This window comes from Parambassis ranga, chromosome 13, assembly GCF_900634625.1.
Source record: "Parambassis ranga chromosome 13, fParRan2.1, whole genome shotgun sequence".
Classification (NCBI taxonomy): Eukaryota; Metazoa; Chordata; class Actinopteri; family Ambassidae; genus Parambassis; species Parambassis ranga.
Genome location: NC_041033.1, coordinates 5096631 through 5124451, shown reverse-complemented (window position 1 = coordinate 5124451; position 27821 = coordinate 5096631). Strand labels below are relative to the sequence as shown.

General features: G+C 40.1%; 2 protein-coding genes across 2 annotated transcripts in view; both read right to left on the bottom strand.

Moving 5' to 3' along the window:
• The window catches only part of pik3cb (phosphatidylinositol-4,5-bisphosphate 3-kinase, catalytic subunit beta), a 37848-nt gene extending 23539 nt beyond the window's left edge, over positions 1-14309 (bottom strand). The window contains exons 1-2 of the mRNA XM_028418972.1: positions 14002-14309; positions 5426-5505 (exon numbers count right to left, since the gene is read on the bottom strand). The gene's annotated coding sequence lies outside the window, so the exon portion shown is untranslated. The remainder of the gene's footprint in view (positions 1-5425; positions 5506-14001) is intronic.
• A 7189-nt stretch (positions 14310-21498) lies between these two features.
• On the bottom strand, positions 21499-23419 carry foxl2a (forkhead box L2a). Its single transcript, XM_028419172.1, has one exon. It carries the CDS (start codon positions 23192-23194, stop codon positions 22274-22276), a length of 921 nt encoding a protein of 306 aa, XP_028274973.1. The 5' UTR covers positions 23195-23419; the 3' UTR covers positions 21499-22273.
• Positions 23420-27821: the final 4402 nt, after the last annotated feature.

Here is a 27821-nt window from a genome sequence, read left to right as displayed (position 1 = left end):
CTATGAGATGAGATGATATGTAGATGTGTGAAGAGGTGATAACACATTAGTACCATCTGCGATAACCGCTGTTGTATTTACATATGAAGATCTGAGAATCAGATGTAGACACACAGAGATAACAGTTGTTCTGCATAGATAAAACGTATCCGTTTAGAAAACCTACAGCCCAAAGCAACTTTCTGTGGATTAAACCCTGTGTGGATGAGTCACAGCAAGGGTTGTTGTTGTCGTCTTAAAACTGATGGAAAACACCTGGAGTGACATCACTGACTGATGTCATGTGAACATGTGAAGAAGCCATCAACAGAGCACCAAAATGCAGAGCACACGCTCAACACTTTTGAAAAAAGAACGAGGCATGTTCATTTTGTGAATTCAGTTCCCGAGCAACCAAATTCTCTTGAGTTTAACACATGAACACCGAGGAGGTTATGTACTAAACTTTCCAAGATGAAAACATGAGCTCACAAGTTCCACTTAAGAGCAGCATCAATTTAAACCTGCCTAGAACACAATGAATACACTAAACTATGCTGTGCACCAGTTAATTAACAACAGCAGCAGTGTATATTGTGGTTATATGCTCAAGGATGAACCTTTCAACTCTCCTGGCTTTTCAACATTGGCTTCTCTGCTTTATTAATTGGCATGTGGTAAGAATTCCAGGTCAACTTAAGACCTTACTAAAGTAAAATAACATATGGTGTTATGACCAAGACAGATGGTTAATATACTGAACAATGATCAGGGTATCTGTTAAAAAAAAAAAGGAAAAAGGAATAATTCCTAAATTATTCTCTGCCTTTTCAATTTTATGGCCTTGCTAAACATGCATGGCTTTGTACGCCATCTTGTAGTTCCAAAGTCTTAAACAGGCCTTGCATTTTTTCTTCAACATCAAACATCGTTGAATTTGAGCCAACTGAAAAAAATCAGGTGAAACAATGTACGGAATGTTCTCATCTGTCTTCATACCATACACACAACACATGTATGTTGTTACTTACTAGTCATAAGAGGAGAGGGCAAAAGAGAAATTAAAGGCTACTAAAGAGAATAATTCCTCTAAGGAAATCAGATAAATTAAATGCATGTACTAGCATCACATTAAAGGTTATTAATAATAGTAATATTAATAATAGAATGGAGTTCAATGATAACTTCAGTGTGAGAAGAGATGGGAGAGGGAAGAGGGAGCCAATCAGATGTGCAAGTGTGATGTTCCACAGAGCCTGATTCACTTCACAAGACACAAGACAAGTGAGGAGATGCACACAGGCTACACACATTTCTGTTACAAGCAGCGCTAACATGGATCTCTCAGTCCATGGCTTAACTGTAAGACTGTTTACACCTCCTTCAAGGATGGGAACAAAAAGGCGGATTGGAAAGAGTGATTCAAGAGGATCAGAGAGGGAGTCTAAAGATGAATGATTTGCAAATAGACACACACACAAAAGAAAAAAAGAAACAGGACAAAGTAAAGCAAATAAGATACTGGTAAAATATATAAAAAAAAAATCAAGAACAAATTTAATTATTCAATTAGAATTGAAATGATAGAGAAGAAAAAAAACAGTAATTTGGAATAGAGAATGAGGAAGGAGATAAGAGAAAGAGTGACGGGAAAGCAAAATGCGATACAATGTGTGACTGTAGTGGGTGGACCCAACTGCACTGGGTGTTCACAATAAGCCTCTGTTTTTGGCAAGTGTGTGTGCATGTTTGTATGTGTACGTGCGTGCCACCAAGGACGGTCCCGTGCCCTGCACAAACACTGCCCTTGTGTTGCCCTTGTCCTGCCAGCTTGGCCTCACAGCGCAACAGACACACACTGAGGAGTAAAAACACAGAGACTGAGGGGAGCAGTCACATGGTGCTGATCATATTTTTTTTCTGTGTGGGATTTGTAGCTTCAGGCAGCTTACTCACACCTTCACTAACTTCCACACACCCACATGGTCATCGGGGTCAGTGACACAGCGTAGACAAATAAGCAGCTTTGTTAGTCTAAGCAATTCTCATTAGACTTAATAGTACATCAAATACACACCTCTAACTGACAGGCATGCAGCACAGTCAAACCACCATACTTTTACTAAAAAGTCTATGCAAATCCATATTCAAATTAAGCTCCGACAGTACAAACACTTCAGGCTAAAACAAGCCATACAGGGGAAAAAAAACAAAGTATGCAAAGTTTGCCTTGCCAATCTGATTCTGTGAAACAGGAAATGAAGCAATTAAATGTAGGCTTATACACACACAGGTTACTAAAGCTCTTGACAACAGATTAAACAAGACACGGCTATTTCTAGGAAGACAAAAAATTACTGGAGAATTACATTTTGAGGTCCGCTTTCCCTTCTCTGAGGATTCAGTATTAACAGATGATACACATCTGAACAGAAGAGGCCTGGACGGCCCTTCTTGTTATGACGTTGGATTGTGTGCCAATGGCTAATCTATATGGGGGTGTCATGAAAATTAGCTTTGGTTTCATCTGTAACAACAGCTTCTTTTTTTTGTAAAGAACAGATAAAGCCTTCCCTGGAAACTCTGACAAACAGGAAACAATGCGCAGCTATCATGAAGGAAAGAACATATTGCAGACACCTGTTTTTCACTTGGGGTCATTATTTTTCCACTGAACATTAACTACATCCACTTCTTTACTGTAGTTACTGTAAATTAAATTACAATTTGCATGTTTGTATATTTATTAATCACTTAAAAACAACTGCCTTTTTAGTAGTAGCCTACTGCATTTCAGCCTTTGCATTTTTAGTTGCTAAAGAGGGCAAATTTGACTTGGAGCTAATAACAGACACTAATAAATTGACTTAAAGTTGTGACAACAAGTACAGAAACTTCATCAATATTGTGTCATATTTGGATCAGTGGATGAACAAACCATCTGCTCTGAGGTTCTCACTTGTGTGGTCTGCCGCCATTTTAGTCAAAGTAAATTTTGTGCAACTGCTCCAACATGACACATTTCAGAGTTTTGGTGAAAGAGTTAGTGACGCTACTGCAAAATGGAACATACAAACGTTGCTGACCAGTTGCATAGACTATGGTGTAGGCTTTGTCTAAAAATTCGTGAACTAAGACCAAATTTGATTAAAATAGGTTGACGTTTGAAACAAATTGCAGCATCATAAAGTACCTTCATTTCCTGCATGATTATAAACAAGAAAAACGAACAGGGAAGCAGCAATAACCAGCCTCCTGTTGACTTCAATACCTGCGTGTTGCTGTCTGTTGCCTTAAAGGTAATACTTTCTGTACGTATGTCTTATGTATGTATATTTTCCTCCACTGCTTCCCTACAACTCTCCAATGGCCCCCTGGAGAGGTTTAATTGTTTTTAGCTCTACTTAAGACAAGTGTCATGTATATTTGTAAGTTTTGACATTTAAGCCATAATGCATTTAAACCAACACTTTTAACATTGTCAAATCCAATCAAATCAGGCTAGAAAGAACAACTGACTGAAGTTTGTTTAAGGTCACTTTCAGAAGAACAGCTGGCTGCAAAGAGACTCTTCAAAATAAGGAAGTTTGAAAATAGATTTATAGAAAATCCCAACTTGTCACACACAGCCCCAGCCTCCGATCATATCTTAAAACAGTGTAAAGAACTGGACAAAAATAACACTGAGTGGTAGCAGGGATGGCTCCCACACACTCTGCTGATTTTTCTGTGCTCGTCTCCCAGCATCTTGCCAAACCACCATTTATCTCCCTCATAAACAAAGGGCCACACACTGGCACTGAATGACACATACACAAGCTTGGAAATGGGAGACATTTCTTGGCTCCAGCTATCATTTCGCTGTATAGGTGACTGGGTTGCTAAGAACACTTAGCAGTGGTAAATGACACGCTGATGTCCGCCTCTTCAGTTTATACGTCCATTAATCAGTCTGCACTGCTCAACTCTGCACACTGTTTAACTAATAATATAGCCACGTGAATTAATGTCAGGCCAAGCATACTGCGTTATCTTTATTACCTATGGACACAGACAAAAACAAATCAGTTATTATTGTGGGCAGAAAACACAATGTAGTGCGTGAGTACACTGCTTTTCTTTACTTTTCATCTATAATTAGCTCCACTGCACCAGTACATGTTCTATTGTCCAGCTGAAAAGACAGACCAGCCTAATTATATGCCACCTCTGTAATACTTCGGGTGGCAAGGTCAGTGCCATGAGGAAAATGCCAACCAAACACGCGCCTGAGAATGAGCCCATGGGCAGGGCTTCCTAGGATTGTGCGAGTGAAACAGTTCCAATAGACAGCTTGATGTTAATACATAAAGCAAGACATGGAACACTTAAGGTCACTTCTCTAAGTACAATAAACGGTATAAACATAAATAAACTAAAAAAAAAAGCACACACTGGCTCTCATTTGGCTTCTTAAGAGCAGTCATGTGTTAATATTAAAACTCCCTCTGCTCTGTGGTAATAATACAGCGTGAAGATCACCGGAGACAGAATATACCATGAGTAATTGGATCGAGCTATTTTTCCACATTTGAGTAGGAGTGCAGGAAGGCGGAGAAAAAAAACAGAGCACAGGTGGGAGGCAGCCGTGTTGATTATTGCTGGGTATTGGCCACTGGCACTGACTGACAGCACAAGAATGTGGTTATTATACTGATAGATGCACCTGTACGGCCACCTGTTTGAAAATTGCATCCGAACAGATGAGGGAGTTAAACCAATGTTTTACTCTGCTGGCACAAAAGTCATTGTGAAGAAGACCAGCAGAAAATATTTGGAGCTCTATAAACACAAGTGGAGGTATGCACATACGGTTTCATCTGCAAATTGTTGACATTGGGTTGAATCAGTTGTAAGCAAGTAAGTATGTTTTTAAAGTAAAGGGAGAAAAAGTACAGGGCCCAGGCTTGGGTTGACATACTGGAGTAATGCTCAGAATGGCACACTTGTTTTTTTTTCATTCATCAATTCACCACATATGTTCTAAAAGTGGGCCTGTAAACCAGCTACTACTCAAAAGATTTTACATTGTTAACTTGAGAAAAATCAAGAAATGTTAGCTTCTTTTTAGCTGTAGTAGCATAAAAATGGAGCTTACACCATGTACCACAGGACCTTTTTGTTGTAATGTCTGGACAGGTTTCTTGCTAATCTTGCTAATGAGGAGGATATAATGCATCAAAAATAAGGTGGTGAAAGTGTACTGTGATGGTGGTGTAACATGCTGGCTGACTTCCATACATTCCTCGCCTGTCAGGACGAGGCCTACTCTCCCAGATTCCAGCTAAGTCAGCGCTTCATTCCTCCCACTTTCACACAACACACAACACACACACAATGTGGCATTACAGGTAAAGTAGGTCGAGAAAATTACAAGAAGACTCATGTTCAAACAGACAAGGTTTACCTGCTGCTTCCTGAAGACTCTTATTTCCTGTGCCTCTGCTCCTCAGCGGGGGTGTGTGGACAGTTTCTGGGAGACTGCATCTGATGGATAAAACAAAACAGTTAGCTGTGGCACATGTGGTGCCTAAATGTAAGCAGTTTATTCGGTAGTCTATGTTTGTAGGAAGAGAAGGTTTTAGAATAAAAGTGTAGCGAATGATGAAAAAAGAGGACAAAGAATTCTGTAATGTAGAAACTATACTGAACACAAGACCTGGTTAATCTGACGTTCCATGGCCCCCAGATGCCCCACCTTTCCAGATAAGCCTACAGAAAGCATAGCAAGTACTCCCTTTACTGTCCTTCTTTTCTTACAATCTATTCCCTCTGCATCCATTTTCTATGACACCTAATTATTCCTTCTGCTTAAGGCTATATGGGAGATTTTAATATTGCCTGCATAAGGATATTCATTTTTTTCAAGCCTGGAAAGACTGAAAATGCCACGAGCCTAAAATGATTAGCAGATATGTCAGAACGAAACACAACTGTGTGATTCACTCCATTCTTAGTCAATTTAATGCTCTTACAGGGAAAATTATTGCATTTAACACCCGCTGATAATGGCTTAATCACAATGTTGTTCCATAGGTGTTTTTAAAAAATTATTAAATCCATAGCAACCAGTAGGTGTGAGTGGTATGAGTGTTGAATGCTTTTGGCATTTTAAAAATAAAGTCTAACCCCCTCAATGCCAAGTAGGATCAGGTAACTTTCACTTTGTGCTTAACCAGAACACAACACAATAAATTATGCCTTCAAATTCAAATATTTTATTTTGTAAACCCAAATTGTGAATACGAAGAGCATCAACTGCAGCAGAGGAAACAAGATCAAACAGGATAGCCAAGGATATGACCTCTGTTCAGACACTTTCCATCAGAACTGTCTGACAACAGTTCAAAGAGATGCAACTATAGAAACCAAGATGAGAACAGAGTGATATGATAAACAAATATACTGCAGGCAAAAACACACACAGTAAGGCTATACACACTAAAGACACGCAATGCACACAATGACTGAGGCCAGTAAACTTCCTGTTTTTTCCCAGTGGTTTAGATGCTCTATCTTGTTTACCAGGGTGTAACACAGAGAGGCTTGCAAGAGTGGGAGTGTGTGAGTCAGAGATGTTTTATAGGAAGGCTATACATTTAGGATTTTATAACAGAATAGAAGATAAATTCATTGGAGTAAGACTTGGGTTTTTCCCCCAAAGAAACATATTTTCTTAAAATAATTGTTTGAAAAAGAAAAAAAACATATGGGGTGACCAGTTCCAGGAAGTGTGCTGTTTAACACAGTGATAAAAATCTCAGGCCAGGCAGTCAATGTTTAACTCGACTCAAAGCCTCACATGATCCACAACAAGTGTGTGCGTGTTACAGAGATTTTAGGAGAAATTTCTAGAAAAACATAGACAGAGGGTTCACTGTAAAGTGGTTCAAAGATGACATTTTTGCTGGAGGGCCCATCCCAAACTTAGCTCTGCCATCGTACACTGTAACATCAATGGGTTTTTGAGTTTGTATTGAGAATGGTGTTCAATCACAGGCTGCAAAAACAATCTGTGACACAGTGAAGGCTTGATTTATTACAGCCTGAAGTGAAGTATTCAAACCTTTTCAAAGCAGTACTTGGACACGAAAAAAACAACACCACACACACCAAGAATGTACACAGCATGTACATTTATGTGTGATACTGGGTTTTTACATGTTGTGGTACTACCAGATGTAGCACAATACAGTATGCAAGTACTAATAGCATTTCTGGTGCAAGCAGTAAGAAAATGTTTATATGGCAATATCCTTAGAACAAGAGCAATGCATGATTACAGCTGACAAACTGAATTATAATTTTTTATTTTACTAAAGCACTTTGTTTACATTTACATTTAGTTTTTTTCCTAAGCATTGTTTGACACCAATACCAAATGAACCTCCCTGTGGACTGAGCAAAGACTGCTAGTTAACATTTTCACTAATTAAGCAGTGAAAATAGGCAGCTAAAGATGACGCTACATGAGTTTGTTTATCTAATTCAATATCTGAAGTTATTTTAGAAGTGGAAAAACAATTTCCAGCACAATGCACAGAGAAGGGGTTAGTGACGTTAGCCTCAAGTGTAATGCGTATCTGGTCTGGCTTCTTGCGCAAAAGGAATGAATGCTACTCTGCCCTGCAGGAATAACTGTCCAAACACACAGGGGATTTTTTCATTTTCAGAGCCTCCATGCAAATTGTTGTCAGTTATAAAACACCACAGTGAAAGTCTCCCACCACACACGCCCTTCCTCTCCTCCACCCATCCTCCGATGGAGGAATGTAAAGAATGCACAATCCTTAAATGACTGGGGGATCCATCAGCAGCCAAGACTCTCACTGTCCCTCACCTTGAGTCACCACCACACACCCCTTATCCTCCACTATGCCTTCTGTTTCTTACAGCGTGGGTCAAGTGCAGCAACAATGATTTCACCTCTCATTATTCTCATAAATATCCCTCATTTATCTACGACATCCAGTCTATGCTAAAGTGAGCTTTTCTTTTTGTTATTTTGGAGTCCTGAGGGTTCCATTATTAACCCAAACTCCTAAAGAGACACTCCAAGTCTGACACTGCCCCTTTGTCTCCAAGCTGTAACTTGTGATGACATAACCTCAGGGTCTACATGCACATAAGTACAGTGTATGACATCAACACTGCTCAAAAAACATGGAATGGATAAAGCCTGCTTATGAAGACAGAAATCTTTTTAAAGTCAAGTAAAGCCAGTAAGGAGCTAAACCACGCAAAAGGAATGCATTACTAGTGCACATACTTCATGCAATCCCCAAGCAAAGTGGGGTATGAGGGGCCATTACATTTGACAATGAGTCATCACTGCCTCACCGTAAACAAAAGGCTACTGTCTATCCATTTCTAAAAACAACACACACCCACTCATTAGCACAGTGTTTATAACCTTCCGTCACAGACAAACCTGAGAAACACATGTGTAGTTCAGTTTTACATTTCTCAGAGTAAGGTTTAAAGTACTTTACATCAAGTCTTTTAACCATTGTCTTTGAGACGTCTCTGTCTACCTCTCCTTTACCTGCACCTTTATTTAGCCGTGTGCTTCCATCTCTATTTATAGCAGCTACTGTGAGGTTACCTCTAATAAGGTAGAGTGCAAGTGTGTCTGTGTGTCTATGCTTCTTAGACACTGTAAATCAGTTACCTTCTGGCTGCCTGACTGAGCAAAGGTCTATCTCAGCTTGGGGCATAGCACATAATTTAAACACACACTGGCACAACCCAGGACAAAGCTGCTGCACCATAATTACAGCACAGACAGACATTGTGGTGTGGTCACACAGAGGTCATGTAGGTTTACAGGAGAAAGGAGAAACAACAAGAGATGAAGAGAATGAGAAAGAGAAAGTATCTGTTAAGACTGGTCAGACTTGCAGACCTAAGTATAAAAGTTATAGATATATTTTTCAGCCTATTTGTCCTAGCTCTGATAGTTCTGTATCACCGTCCTGACGGTAACAGTTTAAAAAGCGAGTGCCCAGGGTGTGATGTGTCCCTGAGGATGTGCTGTCCCTTCTTGAGACAGTGGGGACTGTGTAGTTCTTCCAGTGTTGAAAGAGGGCAGATCTTCTGGGCCGAGTTTATGACCCTCTGGAGCACTTTTTTCTGTGCTGCTGTGCAGCTGGTGAACCATACGCTGAAGCAGTAGATCAGGGTGCTCTCTATGCAGCACCGGTAGAACAGCAGGAGTCTCTGAGTGGTGTTTTTCTTCCTCAGCACCCTGAGAAAGCAGAGTCTCTGCTGGGCCTTTTTCAGCAGTTCAGAGGTGTTTGCGTTTCAGGTCAGGCCTTCATCTATCTGGACTCCTAGGAACCTGACTCAGCTACCCTCTCTACACAGTCCCCAACTGATGAAAAGTTGAGATATGTCTGTTTTCTTCCTCCTGTAGTCTATTATCAGCTCCTTGGTCTTTGTGGTGCTGAGGAGCAGGTTATTCTCCTTACACCACCCCGACAGCCGCTCAACCTCATCCCTATAGGCCAACTCATCCCCCCCAGTGATGAGTCCCACCACTGTGGTGTCGTTTGCGTACTTCACAATAATGTTACTGTGGTGGGCGTGGGTGCAGTCGTGCATATAGAGAGTGTAGAGCAGGGGGCTCAGCACACAGCCCTAAACTCTATCAGTCTGTAAACAGATAGTCTGTATGTTTACAGCTTTGTATGGATACATGGGGCAAAATGGGAACTCTCCTCAGTATATATATGAATGCATCACAAGGCTCAACTTGTGCTCAACAAGTGTGTGTTGGCCAGTGTGTGCATGTATCTTCAGCCATTGCAGCGGGGGGACCTGTGCTGTTTCAAAGTGTCGCCATAGAGATGTGAGGCTGAGGTTTTGCCATCTCAGGTTACAGAGAGGAGACCGAAACCCCCAAGGGTGGCAGCATAACCCAGTGCTATATGCATGATAACGTACATAGCGTCAAGCGATCAGCTAGGAGACAGCAAACAACCACAGGGGCTCTACACCAGATGTCTGGTTGTTGACTTTCTGACTGGTTTATGGTTTTAATAAATAAAGACCAGTTCAGTTATATAGGTGGGATTTGGTGTATTTTAATTTCTACCACCACTGCTGTTCATTTTAGGATCGAATTCAGCTGAATGATAGCTTAGGCGTCTCCGTGTTTTCATTTGGGCAGCATCTAGCCAGGAATGTGCTAGGCAGCTTATCTCAGATAGGCTGTCAGCCTCACTAACCCAACGTAATCAAGCTTGTTTTTGCACGGAAGTTAGGAAAGTGCACACTTCATGTAAAATCACTGGCTATAAAAAAATATTAATTTACTTTGTGTATGATTGACTAGACTATATGTAATCTGACGACATGTTTATTCTCCTATATTGTTGATTGTCTTAACTGTCTGAACATCTACCTGGCTTGTTGCTATCATTGCTTATAGTACTGACTCTTAACTGAAGTTGTTTCAATGACAGTTATAGCCTTTCAAAAAGCAGGTTAGATTCACTAATTAAATGGAATGGAGAGATGTTGTTTAGTCCCTTTTTGGTCAGTCTGAATAGAGCCATTAACCCTACTCCTAACCTAGAAGAAAAAGGTTTGCACTTTGTGGCTTTCACTTCCAGCTGCAGAAAGTTTCTAGGTCATTTTGGCTACCATGGCCATAAAACCCACTGCAAGAGTTTGTATGGATTTTATTCACACAACTACAGGTAACTACTGTTTTGTTTGACAAACTCAATTCCAATTCTCTGGTACTGATGCTGGAACTGGTTCATGGTCATGTTTAGGTGCACGAATATGAATAAACTACTTCACTGCACCTTTTCTGGCCTTTATTTCTCTCTCTCTCTCTCTCTCTCTCTCTCTGTTTATTACATCTCCCTCTTACCCTCTCCTGCTGTCTCCCTTGCATTCCTTGGCAGGTCCTGGCCTGCTGTGCAGCAAAGTGGAGAATTCCAGTAGGTGGTTCTCATCTCAGCCACATTCTTTGTTATGGCAATTGCCATTTCTATGTATTTATGTTTATAATAATCAGGCAGCATATCATGTACTTGGTTTCTGCTAATACTGATCATTGCTCTCCTTGATCAGAGGATGAAATGAAATACAAGACCTTTACAGGCTGCCTTGCGTTCTGCTCTTTGAGAGGATGTTATGCAACCCTTGCATTGTAACAAGGGGTGATTACTTTAAAGTATAACAGCAGGAAGTGTGAATGAGTGAAAGGGGGAAGGGCACTGGGACAATATTGACAGGGGGAGAATTGGAATTGAATGGAACAAATGCAATATACATACAGTGATATGCAAAAGTTTGGGCACCCCTTAGGGAAATCACTGCATCAGTTTGTCACTTGCTGAACATTTGAGGCAGCAACTTTATTTTAACATACGTTATACCTTATGGAAACACAAACATTTCAGTACAGAAATCATTTTTATAGGCCCAACAGAAACCTTTTCATGTGCATTTAAACATAACATATGTTAAACTGAAGCTGCTGCTTCAAAAGCTCAGCAAGTGACACACTGATGCAGTGATTTTCCTAAGGGGTGCCCAAACTTTTGCATCCCACTGTATGTGTTTGCACTTAGAGACACTGCCGATGATTGAACAAGCCATTTAGACCTTAAAAGTGGAACTTTAAGAATATTCAAGCATTTCTTATCTGTGTGAAACGCTAAACACTATAGAGTTTAAGAGTTAATAATGCCACCATTTTCAGCATAAATGGCATTTAAAGATAGCTGGTAATCACTGACAATGGCATCTGAAAAGATGAGAGGCAGAAATCAGTGGCTCAATCAGATGAAGCATCCTGTATGCACACTTATCCACTTCATATTCTATAACTGGAATGTGTACCCTCCTGTTCTGTCTTGATGCAATCGCTTCTGTGGGTTATCTCTTCTGTCTATAATCACTGATATGCTGAAATATGGACTGTGTACTGCTGCATGTTGAATTTGAAGTAAAACCTTGGAGTGTTGACATAGAGCGTTCCCACACTGTTCTCCCAGTATGGATGTGAACACCCTCATAGTCATTGTTTTACTTGAAATTCAACTTGGTGGACTCCAGCCAAAACAATGAAAAACATATCATTGTCTAAATACATGCAGATCACACTGTAACTAACCATGCTGCTGTATGCCATGATATCCTGATGTGTGCACTGATCTAAGAGCTGAAAAGTCATCACTCAAGCTGAAATTAGTGGATTAAGGTGAAAATATTGTGACAAAACGCATGCCTTTCCTACGCCAACCACAGTATAAAGGAAGCCTGGCCTCATCTGACACAAGTATTCTTGCTTTAGACTTTTCCTTGTCACATGACGCTGTTTGTAGCTGAGATCAGTTGCAGGCCACCTTTGTCTGTCCCTGCTTTAGCCCCAAATAACTATTTATCATCAAACCTCCTAAACCGTGTCACAAATCTGTAAATGACCTTACTTTACAGTACTTGGAAAACTTTTTCTTGTAGTGAAACCCTTGTTTAGAATTCTGCTGTCATTTGTGCCTAGTTTCTCAGAGAGGCCTGCTTTGGGTCTAAATCTGGCCTGGAGTAAATAGCTGCATTGTTGGCTGATGTCTGTAGAGTGACGTCAGTTAGTCTTATCAGTGTTCTCTAACTTTAGTGGGGACCTGACAGAAGACCCCGCCCATCTGAGGGAAGACAAGACTGTTGCCTGATTGAAATATCAATATATCAATCAAATGAGTTAAATAGACAATAATAATAATAATAATAGCTAAATTAACACATACAAAATTGGAGTAGAAAGTAAAGATTGGCCAACTCACATTATAGCTATAATCTCGAGCATGTATATGTCACCCCATCATAGAGCTGCAATATTGCGATAGCAATAGAAATCTATTCTCTGTAAGTCAAACAGGGAAATGGATAAATGTGTACATTCTCTCTAACATGCATTCAGCAATATGAGCAAAGCCTGTGATATTAACACCACTGACCTGCTGACTACTTCTACCGAGTTTAAACTAAACTCTGATTCACAAAACCATTTCCTGCTGTATTATCGTTAACGCTGATCAGGGAGGCTGTTTTTACAATAATTCAGCACAGGGATGTGAAACCATTATTGGCTTTAAACAAACATGCAAACACACACAAAAATAAAGTTCTGCTAAGTCAGAAGGACCAAAACTGTACGTCTACCAATGTGGTGAGAATGACATGAAATGAAAGGCTGATTATGATTATGACAAAAAAAAAACCTGACTACATGTATTACTCCTGAAAGTTTCACATCCTCTCTGTGTGGCTCTGTCTGTCCATTTCTCAAGAATATAACAGCTCGGACACAGCTATCCACACACTCAGATTTTACTCGGTGTCAGTGTTTCCTGGAAGTTGGAAGCAGGACTCAAGAGGTTAACTAAAACATCAAGAAGATTTTTACTAAAATAAGAAATACAAAAAAAGTCATTTTTTTGTCAAACTAGGAAAAACAAACACACCCTCTCCAAAGCAAAGACACAACACTTCAGTTACAATAGAGGCACTTGAAGCAGGAGATCCAGAGGTATAATCACTGCGGAATGCTACATTCCGTTCTCTGAACTCACTTTGGAAACCTAATGAGCGTGTTGTTGACTTGCTTGGAGGCTAAAGTCAACGCCAACCAAAAACAATCATGTTTAACATATTACTAAAATCTACTAAATCAGGTGATAAACTTGGCTTGAACGTCACACAACATAATGGCATCATGGCTGTATGGGAAAAATCGATAATGCTTTAATGTGGGCTGCATTAGGCTATTTAATGGGTGCCAGTAAAACGTGGATGCTAGACGTAGAGTTCAAGTTTTAAGTTGACAGTGAGAAGGTCATGATGTTTCATAGACATAACAAACAATTTAAGAGGTAGATAAAGAGTTTGGTGTGACAATGTTCACTCCACGACGCGCACGGCAACATCCAAACCTTAAAAAAAAAACAGGAGCAGGCGATGACTTACCTTTATTGACTGTGTGGCGTGAGGTCGCTGATGAAGAATGTAGCCTACAGGACGAACAAGACAGCTGAAAGTCGCTGCCGTGTCTTCAGGACAGCGTCGTTTGTCGGACGGACAGCCTGAGTGACGACAGCTCGGCCGACACGCTCTCCTTTGAGGACAGAGACCTCGCAGGTGGACAGCAGCGCCGTGTGCTTCCTGTTTGTCTCAGAAGGTGAACCGCCGCCGCCGCCGCCGCTGCATTTCCCTCCGCCAGCTCTCCCTCCGCTCCCACCGTCACCACCAGCCCTATGAAGTGCGAGGGAGTAGAAGAAGAGCAGCACTTCCGGTCAACGCTTTCAGAATTAAACCCCCTTATTGACAGCAGACAGCAGTGACGACTACTGGCTGTGACTGATGTGAAAACATTATGAGGGTTTTATGATGCTGTTTCAAAACAAACATCCCTCATTTCATTATAAACGCCTTGACATTTACATTTCACACTTTGATTTACATATTTGTTTAACAGTTAGATCTTTAAGATTCAGATTTACATATATTTACATGTAACCTTTATATTTACGTTTAATATATGGATTTACATTTAATATTTGGCCTACATTTAGACTTGGTCACATTTAGCTAAATGTGAGAAAACTTGTTGTAAGTGATATTGTTGCACAACCAGTGCGCAAACATTCAAAAGATTTTTATCTTTATGTAAAGTGGTAGCTGCATCTTTTCATTGAGAAATGAAACATTACACAATAGCTGTCACTCTGTCAGACTGAAATATACACACACACTTTGACCAGGGTTTCACATGCATACAAAAATACCTGGATGGATCAACAGTTTATGCAACATAAGAGAGGGCAGCCTCTCTTCGAGGCTTTTATTGTGAAGGACACGCTTCTTTCTTGTACATTTGCGCTGTCTGTCTCTAATCTGACGCAGCTCTACACGGCGCAGGCATGAAAGACAACCGGCATTCCACCAACAGTTTCATACAAAACTTCTGAGGAATGTATTTATGCACAAACACAATATTTTCCATCCTCGTTCTTAAGGCAGATCGGACTTGAACGTATGATTCAAGCTGGGTATTTCAGCAACAATCAGGTTATAGTCACTGTTCAGTATTGGCCATTTACCACCAATTTACGTTCGTATTCACTGAGATAATTCCCCCTTTGAGCGGCATAAGATATTAATGAGCTCTACTGCAGCCTGAGGTTTGGCTGTAAAGTTTGAGTTTTGCTGCCATCTGGCGACGACATTGAATTTTACAGGTTAAAAAAACATTTTTAGTTGTCAAAGGAAAATCCCCGTTTTATTTTGGTGTCTCAGTCAGCTATAAGTTTGTGATTGTAGTAATTGGAAAGGCAAGCATAAGGACGTACATCATTCAACGTGGTGTGTACTGTGGAAAGTAATGCATTGGGATCTTTGGACATATGTACATTTTCATATCATATGTGTTTATATTATAGAACACATTATGCACCCTCCCCTCACCCCTTTCGAGCCTATAATCCAAAACCCCTATTAATTTAATGTTAACTCATTTTATCTCACATACTGAGGAACAGTGAATCACATAACGCTGCAGTTCCCAACATTTGCCGCAAGAGAGCAGCAAAGATCCTTAGAAAACACACAGAAAGATTTACTGATTATTTGTCAGAGCAAAGAAGCAAAGATGTTACTCAGTGTGCATTGAATAAAAGTTAACTTATGCTATTCGGTTCTTTGATCAGATTCATCCCATAAATGATTACTGTTTTGTCAGGCTATACAGACACTACACCCACGGTCATGTTTGTAAGACCTATAATCAAAGACTTGAATTTAGTCATGTGCCATGTGCTTGACCTGGGGTGGGCTGGGGTTAAAGGCTCTCCCTTAGAGTTCCCCTCATAATGTTCTCATTGTCTGAAATGTGCCAAACATAAGCTGGGCTCAAAGGGAGCAGTGCATGCAGTGCAGTTCTGGGTCCAGCATGCTTCCATTACTGCTCCACTTATTCGATTAAATGTACCCTAACTCAGTCCAAACCCACACTGTGCATAATCTCATCACAGACGATAAGCATGTAATAAAAAGCATATTTAACTTGAAAGGGCATCCTATGCGAATGCGTATAATTATGGATATCAAAATATAATCATTTGTTTAATTGTGAGGTCTTGCCAAGAGGTATGTAATTGCTTGAAAGAAATATGGCTGAAATTGGATTGCAGTGTCTCAGATCTGACCTGGGACTGGGTTTGGCATGTGCATAAAGGAGGGATCAGGGTCAGACCTAAGGCCAACTTCCTGTTTTCCATGTGTACGTTTTAGCCAATAGGGAGAGCCTCACTTCTACAAATCTTATTATTTCACCATCAGACTATAGCATTGCAGTACATTTGATGATGAAACATTACAATAACAGTCCTAATAACTGAGTGGATCATCCAGTTAACTGAAGAATATGTCATTAGAATTGTGAATAAGCTACATCTCATGCAATTTGTATCCTAATAGGTCTACACTGACTGTTATGAAACTTTAGGAAATCCTTGGAGTATAAATCGGAGGGCATGCTGGAATTGTTTTGGTTTGAATAAGCTGTGTTTGGCATTCATATCCGAATGAGGTTGTATTTCTATTACTGATAGTGGGCAGATGTATAAGTGACTTTCAGTGATTGTATGTCTCACACCATCCCTAGAGGTCGGCCAAAGCCTGACTGACCATGAAGCTGCACTGGTTTATTATATGACCTACAGTATCAGAAGAACAGGTGCTGGCCCCTTAATGATCCCAGTGGGAATTTGGTTTCATCTTTGATTAATTGGAACGTTAAAAGGAAAAGAGTTGTCCTAATAGCTTCTTGTTGCCAACACTGCGGAAGTTTTTAGAGGGGCGAGAGAGGAAAGGGCTTTAAAAATAGACTCCATCAGTGCACGATGGGAAAAGACCTGCCATTTAAATCCCGACAAAGCAATTTGCAGCTCATAATCAAGAGACCGGAAACATTTTATCGCATTTCCCTTTAGAGAATAAGCTGGCCAGTTCCGCCACATATCCACGGCAGAAATTAACATCAGCCAAATGCTAGTAAATGTTGACTAGTGCGCTTGTTTGTTTAACCAATGACACATTGAATGCTCGGAGGTTTTACCTCATTACCTGTTTGGTAAAGTGAGCTAGAATGAAGAATTTAGGTTTATTTATGTTGTATTTATTTTATAATCAATAAATTGTCCAAAGTAAAAAAAACAACACATTTTTTTTAATCCTAACGCTTTTGTGATCTCAGACATTCTTCATCACCTCTCCTCTGAAGGTCAGTCAAAGTCATGGCCCTCCTCAGACTGTGCAGCGTGTGTGTGACACTTGAGTGGCCCTGCAGGGTAAAGAGAGGTCAGTGCGTGATGATTTTGTTTCTCCCACTGTGAATAGATGACATGTCCATCTTTTCCTGAATAGATGACTCTCCTGTGTATTTATAGCTTCGGTATTTCTAGACATTTGATGGACCTTTGTTGACCATGAGGCTCCAGTTAACAAACGCACTGTTCCTATTTATAAACTGTGGTCGCGTATCGACACACACCATTGCAGATATTTTGGCTTATTAAAAAAAAAATTATTACATGTAATCTATTGTTTCGAATGGGCTGTCATTAAGATAGGAATCAGCGGTCACTGAAAACATCACGTAGATCACCGTGGACACGTTGGAGATTCACCAGAGGACGCGCTGAGAAAATAAACAGCTCTAAATTTGGTAATGCCGTAGAAACAGCAGAGAATTGCAGCAGAAACCTACAGTATTTCTGCTCCAACAGGAGAAAATGAAAAAAAAACGCATGCTGATTTGAACAATTGCCGGATTTTTCTGCGAATCAAATCTCTGCATATTTTCCTGTTTGGAGCAGATGTATACCAAACAGTGGTGACCCCCACTCTCCTTTTCAATGGGTTCGGGGTGATGTACGCCGCTTCTAAGTGGAAACTGTTGCTCTTCAATCTCAAACATTACCGAGAATACCAGGAATTCAATTGTGTGCAAGCATTGGGAAACCTGCAACCTGCGTGTGACTTGACCGGCCGGGTCGCATCGTCGATGCCCTGTGGAGCATGCAGACTGTCATCCCCGGAACGCGCCGGGTTAGGTATACGCTTCTCTGAGTGTGTATGCGTGTGTGTGTGTGTGTGAAGACGAAGAAGTTGGGGTCAAATGTGTTGCCTCTACAATGAGTTGACCTCATTCGTCTTGTTGATTATAATCTGTCATCTCTGAGAGCACAACAAAGGATACAATCACGCGTATTCAGAAAAGGCTCTGCGGAAAAGACGCGTAAAAACAAACCGCACACTGCGCCAAACCTGTTCATCACCTGGAGAAATAAATGAATATTGATAGAAATATTCACTCATTATTGCAAAAAAACAAACAAATAAATAAACAAAACTGCAGTTTATGTTCAAGTTTCAGCCACAAGAACCTAAATGATGAAGCACTTTTTAGGATGTTGATGAAGATTCCCAGTCATCATCACTTGTTAGGGTGTAAAATAATATTTGGGCTATTTAATATAATATTATATTTGCATTTTTATGTTTGTCTATAATTACATTTATATATAATTTTGTCTAATTTGTTGTTCACTGATTATTTTCTGCCATACTGATGCAGCTATAACCAAAAACTCCAATCCTCATTGTTTCCAGCCTGAGAGCAGGATGCATTCAAACATGTGAAAGTTTTACTAGTCAAAAAAAATATCACGGTTTCGTAATTTTGACAGCATTAGGTTGAATATTCTAAATACCTATAAGCAGTAGACTGCAGCCCTGCTTCATACAGGGAACAAGCAGAGTGAGGCAGCCGTGGATCAGCTGACTATAACGCGACTCAGGCCTGTGTTGCCATGAACCTCGGCTGGTCTTACGTGTCTCAGTCCCTGAGACATCCTGTACGCAGGCCCATTGTTTCAGCAGCCGCTCGGCTCAACCGACAACCTTTCTGCGCAAACGCACACCTGCCGCGCCCGAGTCCAAGCAGATATTTATCCTTTAGAAATATTTGTGTTTATATTTATCTTTCAAGGGGAAATGGCAGGGTATCTCGGTAACAAAAAGGTACACGTGTATATTTATAGTGTGTAGGACAGCTGTATAACACAGGGCTGAGGCAGCACAGTCCACTTTTCCAGGCAAAGAATAGAAACAAACAAACAAACAAGAAAAAAGTCTATCATTACTTTCACTCGTCAGCTGCTATGATATGGAGTATAAGCACATCTAATGATAATAGAATGATTAAAACTTATTTGATGCTATGTCAATAAATCTTTTAGGTCTTACAAATAAATACATGCAAAATAAATAATCTGTCCTGCTTTTACATCATGACATCTCTCTACAGTTTATGCAAAGGTTAGTTACAATCGTCGAAACATTATTTTCTTGTAAAACACTTGTATTTATTATTTTTCGGGAGCGTGTTTAGAATACTCTTGCCTTTCAAACTCATCCTTATCTCCTTATTGTTTACAAAACATTAATGTGAGGAAGCTGAGAACGTACACAGCTACATTTCAGGCTCCCCGTGCGCACAGAAGGATGGAGGAGTGTCACTTATGTGGCGTTTTCATTTTCAATGCGTCTTTACGCAAACGATAAGGTCATGTGACGTCATCTGAATGAGTTTTTAATCTCACTTAGTGTTGAAAATAATTCATTAATGAATGTCCTAAAATACTACACAATAAGCGTGCACCTCAGTTGTCATGTGTGACCAATGGACAATCAACTTTACTAGTTATTATTTTACTTCTTGGGTTTTGTTCTATTAAAAAGTGACTTTTAAAAATAGAAATATCAATTTTTTTTTTACTTATAAAGGCTGGTCAATATTATGGCTGCAAGGTTACAAACACACTTATTTAATCTAACGTGTCTGTTAACCAAACAAAGCAATTAAAACGGAATAATTCTACCGCATTATAAGTAATCATGGTCAGTTCCATCAACACATTCTATTTCGTATTTTGGTTTCAGTTTACTGGCCCAGTTCCTGAAAACAGCAGTGTGTTCGTGTGTCTTTGTTTTGTTTTTGAAGCACTTGGTTGATGAGTGTGTGTTTGACAGACGTTGCGGAGAACAGAGGGTGTGTAGTGAATGATACACCTCTCGGTGCTCTGTAAACTCAGCCCATCATTAGAGGGAAACCCCCATAACTTAATTTACTCTGCGCTGTTGGGTGTTAAGGAGTAATTTCTTATAACTTTGAGTAATGATTCATATTAGCTGTGATGTGTTGTCAAAACAGTCAATCTTTAGTACCTTTACACACCTTAATATGAAAGCCTGTGAGTGGATTAATAACAATAAGGGAGAGGTTGAGTTCGGATCGAGCTTCACTAGTCCCTCAGGGGGACGTGACGGTCCTCTGGGGTCAGGGCAGAGTATTTCACAGACTCATTCAAGAAGAGCTGTCTGCCTGAATTTACTTCCATCCTTCTTACGTCACTATTGTATTTGTAAAGTAGACTTATATGAATGATGTTTTTCTGTGTGTGATTTTTATTATGCCCACATACAGCCTATATATGATTTTGCATTTCATTATTTTGTAACACTTCCTCTCTTTGTCGAGTTTACTTCCTACTGAATCAGCATTATTCTTGTTTTAGATACTGACTGATGTCTGGTTGGCGGCCCCCACAACAAAGATGGAACAACACTAATGGCTTAATTCAGCACGCAATGTTATAGTAGGCCTGGTAGTAGTAGACTTGTGTCATCACACTGAAATCACAGTTAACTCTTGTCAGCATCACTGCAGCTTTTTTTAAGTAGGCTATATTTCTTGGTTCCTTTATTAGTTATGCGTATTTTTATTTTTTTTACACGGGATAATTTTTTAGATAAATAATAACCCATACATTTATGCTACAGTGTCGTTGGGTAAATGTCATGTAGTGCCTTTCTACTTCCTCAGTAAAATAAAGACATAAATAAGAATAAAAATACAGTTAAAAATGCTGCATGTAGAGCATTTATAAAGTATAGGTAAATCGTCAAGGATTAGCAGCAGATCTTTTGTATTCTTATTATTGTTCAGGTTTTTTTTCCTTTTATCTTGTAACATGTTGAAATAATATGTCTATTATATAAATAGTAGGAAGTTGACTAAATTGAGTCAGTAATGAATAAAACCATGCCGTGTACCCGAATATGTGCCGTTTATGCGGTTTACAGTTCAGGGCAGCGCCAAACTGCTCCCCGATATACAAAGTTATTTTCTTTCTAAACAAGCGTTTCAAATAAAAATCACTAAAACATTATACTCTTATGTTGTATAATCTTTATATTCGTGACTATTTTATTGTTGGTTTCCTGTCTATTGCAACAGTGGTTATTATCACTGAAGCATAAAACAGATTACTTCATGACCACTGTATTATTTTAAGAAATACAAGTTTATTAAGAAATTCACAAACCTAGAAAAGAGGGGAAAGTGCTAATTAAAATGAAACATGGCCCCAACACGAATGAGACATAGCTAATCACATTAATAAAAAAATAATAATTAGAAAGATTAACAAAACCTCGCACTGGCTGGAGTCATATTGGAATTTACAACATACATACATATGTAATCACAAAATATGAAAAGCCCTGAATTGTTTTTTTTCTGTTTTTTTTTTTGGCAGGCTGATGGATCTACCCACACGTTTTTAGCCTAAAATGTTTCCGTCCATGACAGGAGGTGAGCTGCACCGTGCAGGCCGTGCCCGGCGTATGTTACTAAGAAAGGCCAGAATGAGATCTGATTCAATTACATATGAAAGCACTGACTCAATTAAGGCATCTTCATTCTGCAATACTTTGGATAAGCCGTGCGTAAAGTTGTGACAAGTAATTACGCATATCAGAAATACAGCTGGAGCAACGTCAACAATGTCTCTCTCACTGAAAATGAAAAGTGTTTCATTTCACAATTATCACAACAATACCGAGTTATGGCCATCAGGGTAAAAGTAACACAGGCGCACGAAATGGCTCCCAGAGGTTGTGCTACCTGAATGATGACTCCTTTACCTCCCGTTTCCATTTTGTAAAACTTTTTTCAAATTGCGCATAACTTCCCATTTATGGATGTCAGCTGGACCCAAAACAGCTCAGAATGGTCTCTTCAAAATACTGTTGGTTCTGTTTTGAAATCACAGGAATTCAATATCTCACTCTTTAAAGTCTTCATTTTTTTTTTACACAGACGATTTGGTAAACTTTAAATATCAATCCTCGTGTGTAACGCCGAGTGTTTGGTCTCGTGTTCCCAGTAAGAGCAGTGCATCATGGAGAGCTCCGCGGGCTGACGGGAGCAGGCGAACTGAAGGCCAGCTCCGTTACTGGAGGACACTGGAGGCGGTGCAGCGGTGGCCGGACTCAGCTGCTGGGCATGGTGAGAGTGCGCAGGATGGTGATGGTGACTCATGCCGTTGTAAGAGTTTACCATGCTGGGTAGAGCCATGCTCTGCACCCGGGAGTAGGGGTTATAAGATGAGGGGGCAGACAGTCCCTTCACGTTCACTGGACTGACGTTGCCGCTGGCCATCTGACAAGATGTGTAGGACATCGGAGTGGGCGGCTGGCCTAACGACCACGAGTTGTTCATGAAGCTAGACTGCAGGTACTTGGGTGGGGACAGGTAGCCATAGCCGTCCCCACCGAACAAGGACTTCCCCGGCTGGAAGTGCGTCGGTGGGGGTCTGAAAGGCCGCTTCATCCTGCGGCGTCTCCTGTAGTTCCCCTTCTCAAACATGTCCTCACAGGCTGGGTCGAGTGTCCAGTAATTCCCTTTTCTTTCCCCGCCGCCCTCCCGCGGAACCTTTATGAAGCATTCGTTTAGACTCAGGTTGTGCCTGATGCTGTTCTGCCAGCCTTTTTTGTTTTTCTCATAGAAGGGAAACTTGCTGATTATATACTGGTAAATACCGGACAGAGTGAGGCGCTTCTCTGAGCTCTCCCTAATCGCCATGGCAATGAGAGCGACGTAGGAGTACGGTGGCTTCTGGGACGGATCCGGCTTGTCCGCGACTTTGTCCTGGACCGGTTCCTCTTTTGGTCGTTCTTTTTCCTTGGTCGTGTTGGTGTCATGGATCATTAAGGCCATTGCGTCATCCTCGGGGTTTTGGTAAGTGGCCATCATCGCGCACTCCAAAACAAAACAAACAAGTCCACTCCAAACGTCCAAATACAAACTTTTTTTTGCGCGCCTCACGGTAAAAAAAAAGCGGTGCGCTGCAGACCTCGCGATGCACCCAAGTCGAGTCTTCTAAACAGTGCGCAGAGAAATCTTAATTTTAAGCATAAGCGACATGCACCAGACCTCCCTCTGTCTTCAACTGGGATTTCTCTCTAAACTGGTTTCTGATGGAGGCGCAACCCAAGTTGTGGCTTGTGGAGTAAGCCCTGCCCTTCTCCTCTTTTTTCAGGGCCACTGACAGGCTGCTTCTGCTCCAATGCTCTCCCCGGATCAACGTAGTGCTTTGTGATTTGTGCGCATTTGAGTTCCGCCTACGGTGGTTACACTCAATGAAAAAATAATCAGCTCCTCTTTAACATGTTTAAAGTTGTGTTTGTAAGACCGGGGTCAAAACAGCACATTATGAACAAATGGAAGAAAATATGGATTCAGCGCAGGAAATATATGGATCAACAGCGTCATTGAAACAGATTGCAGGGAATTTTGTTACATTTAAGGATATTGACAATACTTTGTGTTGCTGTTTGGATTAGAAAGCTGACAAGCATTGTCAAAAAAAGGAAAAAATAAATGGTTGTGATGTAATAAAATAGATGGTTTTGCACATTTTACACACACATTTGTAGTGCACAGATTTAAACAATTAATTGGCTACGAATGCTGCCTATATGCAGCCACCTTTGTCAAATAGATACCCCCCCACATCATTTACTACATCTACCATTCGCAAAATGCATCCAGAGCTCCAAGAGAATCTGGACATCTAGTGCTGCTTAATTAGTTCACACTGGAGAGGGAAGTGCATGGAGAGGTATACATTTCCCTGGCCACCCATGAGGGTCTCCTTTGGCTTTCTCTGGGAGTGTATTTCCGTGCTCTGGGAGTCTGTGCAGGTGGAACAGCATTGGCATGTGTGTCATCACCCTGCACCCAGTCCACAGCCTGGCTGCAGCAGCTGAACCGCGGTGAGAGCCAACCATCTCTCAACGTGCAATTACCACAGACTCACAGTTTCAAGCGTTACAGCGCCATGTTATTTCTTGTCCCAATGTCTTTTTCACATGTTTTTAAGGCGAAGAGCATTTCCAGATAATCTCCACACCATAAGTATGTCTTTTTGCTTGGTGTTAGGCCTGGTTAAAACATGACATCATTCAGTATAATAATCAAAAACGATGCTATTCATTTATTCATTTTCTAATGTCAGTAAAACGAGTCTAACAATTTACCATCCATCCCAGCACGTTAAGTTTATAAAAGACAGGAACTCATAAAATAAAGAAGAGGTGTGACATCAGTATATTTTTTCTTCTTTTTAATCCTTGTTTTCTTTAAATCAACTTTATTTAGCTCACTAAAACCAACAGAAGCATTTTTCATCGAGCGGTTTGTAAGTTTGTGAAAGTAGTGAAAATAAAGTAGAAACCACAAAACACAGCCTTTTGTTGTAGCCCGCTATTTGTTTAGGTTTACCTCGTTATTTCGGAAGTTGTTTAGTCTTGTTTTATTGTTGCAGAGAAAATCTGCGGTCTTCTCCTTTTTCTTGGTCCTTTACTCAAACAAAAAAATAATAAAAGCATGAATCAAACTACAAAGTAGAAAGACCGCTCACACTCACATTTGGTTTGTTTTAACCATTATTATTTACATTCATAGAAATAAATATACATTTTAGAGTGAGACAAAAGTCAAATTGTACCTTAAGTAGTTAATTTATGAAATATATATTTTTTCAATATGCTATTTTACGGTTTGAATAGCCTATATAAAAAATAAGCCCATTTAAAGACCTTCATGGTCCCCGTGCACGATGCATTATTATCATACATATGCTAAAAAGCTAAAATCCTGGCAAACCTCACAGAAATATAAATAAAGCCACGACTAAAATGATCAAGTCTGTTATCTCTGTAATCTATCAGTTGTAAATTAAGGGGTAAATGCTGCTGTTATTATGACTAAGTTCTATATAAGATAGCTGTCCACAAATCTTTGCTAATTAGCCTAAAACATGTAGCCTTTAACCTGCACCGAACCACCACTACGCCATAAACCCAGTCTGACTAAAAACATTTGCTGTAATATTTTCTCTGTTCTTACCTGGCGCTACCTCCATTTTCTTGGTTTTACGGTGTTTTATTCTGCTGTTGCTTCTTCTCCGTGCTCCCTCCTTGCTACCTGCAGGCTAACCTCACTGGCTGCGAGCTGACGCATGCACGTGCGTAACGTCACAACAAAGCTGTAAACAAACATGTCGACAATCCGTAAACAAAACACGGACCCTGAAACCTGAACTGCTTGTAGACTTCAGTGAGGTGCTGCGGAATTTTAATTTGATAGCAGCCACAGTCTGTTTTCCTGAGCAACTTTATAAACACCAGTTTATAGCCAAACACAGGCTGCACAGGCTGCGACAGAATAATGCTGGATTTTAAATTTATTATTTATTATTTATTGATGTATTTTTTTGCCTAGGATTTTTTTTTAATTTAATTTAATTAATTAATTTTTTGTTAGGCTAAAACTGACAAAAATAAAAGCAAGTCTTTGCTCGTTATTGACATTTAATAATAGATTTGCACATTATGTTGTAAATTGAATTGTTAATTTTGAAGTGGTGGTCTGTGGCCTGCATGAGACCTGAGACAGAGAGAGACAGAGAGCAGGCCATCACAGAGTCTGTTTTCTTCTTAGATAAATACACATCCTCTAAAAGTCTTCTCAAGTCATGGCTTGATCCCAAACACCTCGTAAACAAACTTTTCAATAAAAGATCCAAGTCACTGCACCACGCAGTCAGACACACGCAGACCTCCACAGTACTGGAACATATGCTCTTGAACTCTTCAAATTTGGAATAGGAAATGTAAGAAGCCGATGTAGAATAACATATGTACACAGGCCAGGGTTGATCTAGAAACAAACTCCTTTATTGACATTAGGTAGAATAATCTCCCATAAATCACCGATCAAATGATAATAGTCTCAACATAAGTTTTAGGAAGTCTATAGTATTTACATGCAGGCTACCACAACAGGCTTTGCTGTGTTAGTTGCCTCCATATTTTATATTTTATTAGACACACAGACACACCACCCCAGTCTGTAGGAGCGTGCGTGCAGTAGGCCTACAATAAACTGAAGAGCCATCATTGTAACGGGCCGTAATGTAATTTGAAAGAGTGGAATTCCTGTTCTCGCGCACTTCCTGCCCTTGCAGGTCTGGGACTAGGATGTTTATGATTGCGCGTGCGGGTGGAATGCAGCGAACGGAACCAGTGGGTCAGGTCGAGACCGGAGAACCACCACCCGGACAGGAGACGATTCAGCCAGCCTGACAACAGAATTAGAATGCATTTCTTCTTCTTCTACTTTTTCTTATTATTATACCTTTGTCATACAAATTCAGGTTATATATATATATATATTACGTGAATTATTATTATTATATTAGGATAAGAATATATATATATAAATAATACTTATCCATATATTTTAATTTAATTATGTTGGAAAATATATATGTAAAATTCACGAAACTAATATTGCTATTTAGGCCTAATAAAATGCTATAAGATTTTCAATATAGCAAAATTGTATTTTCCTATGCCTAATATGTCTTTTTTTTCATTATAAATGCATTTGTTTTTACCCATTCTTGTTTTTTTTAGCATGCATTGGCTTCTGCTTTTATCAATGTACAGCCTATTACAACAAGGATACATCTAAATCGTCATGCAGCTGCACACACTGATGTAAAATATAACAATAGAATAGAAAATATTTTCAACCACCAGCTAAGGAATTACAAATGATTTTTTTACCCCATTAAGTTGTAACAGAATTTAATATATTTAAATCCTATGAAATGGAGATATTTTGTAAACTATAAGATCAATAAATGTTTTTGTTGTAATCCTTGAAGTCGCATAGGTTTGATTTATGGCCTATATTTTAACTGATTGTCAGCGAGTTAAAACTCATCACATCAACATCTGCCCTGACTGGCTGTCACTGCCTGTCCTAGGTTGATCTCACCGGGCTGGTTTGTGGTTCATATGCATCTGGCTCTCCTGCATCTATTAAACATCAACAACACATCCCTGCTCCTCAATGGAATCCTTATGAGGTATACAGGAAAGAAACGAGCGAAGGGGGAGGTGAACAGAGGGAGGAGGTGAAGAGGAAGGAGAAGGATGTATACCCTCAGCCCTCATGCGGCGTCTCCAACACAGCTCTTGTTCCTCTCAAAAAGAAGAGAGTGAGACAGTGCAAATAAACACTGAGCAGCAGATCTCCTTTACATCCCCACCCGCATGCTCCAAGGTTTGAGGAGGCACATACAAAAAGATGTGGATGCATATGCACCACACTTTGGAGGTGTTGTGTGCAGTGTCTACGCTTCTGTAAGAGAAAAACGTGTGTGAGGGACACTTCCTTACTTTGTACGATCCATCGCCTCTGCTGCCAAACATTCAGATCATTGTGTGAGAGAAGACCCCATTGCACCCCTACCTTCCAGTGCCTTCATTAGCTGCAGTTCTTTTGTATGTTTACGTTTCTTATCGGC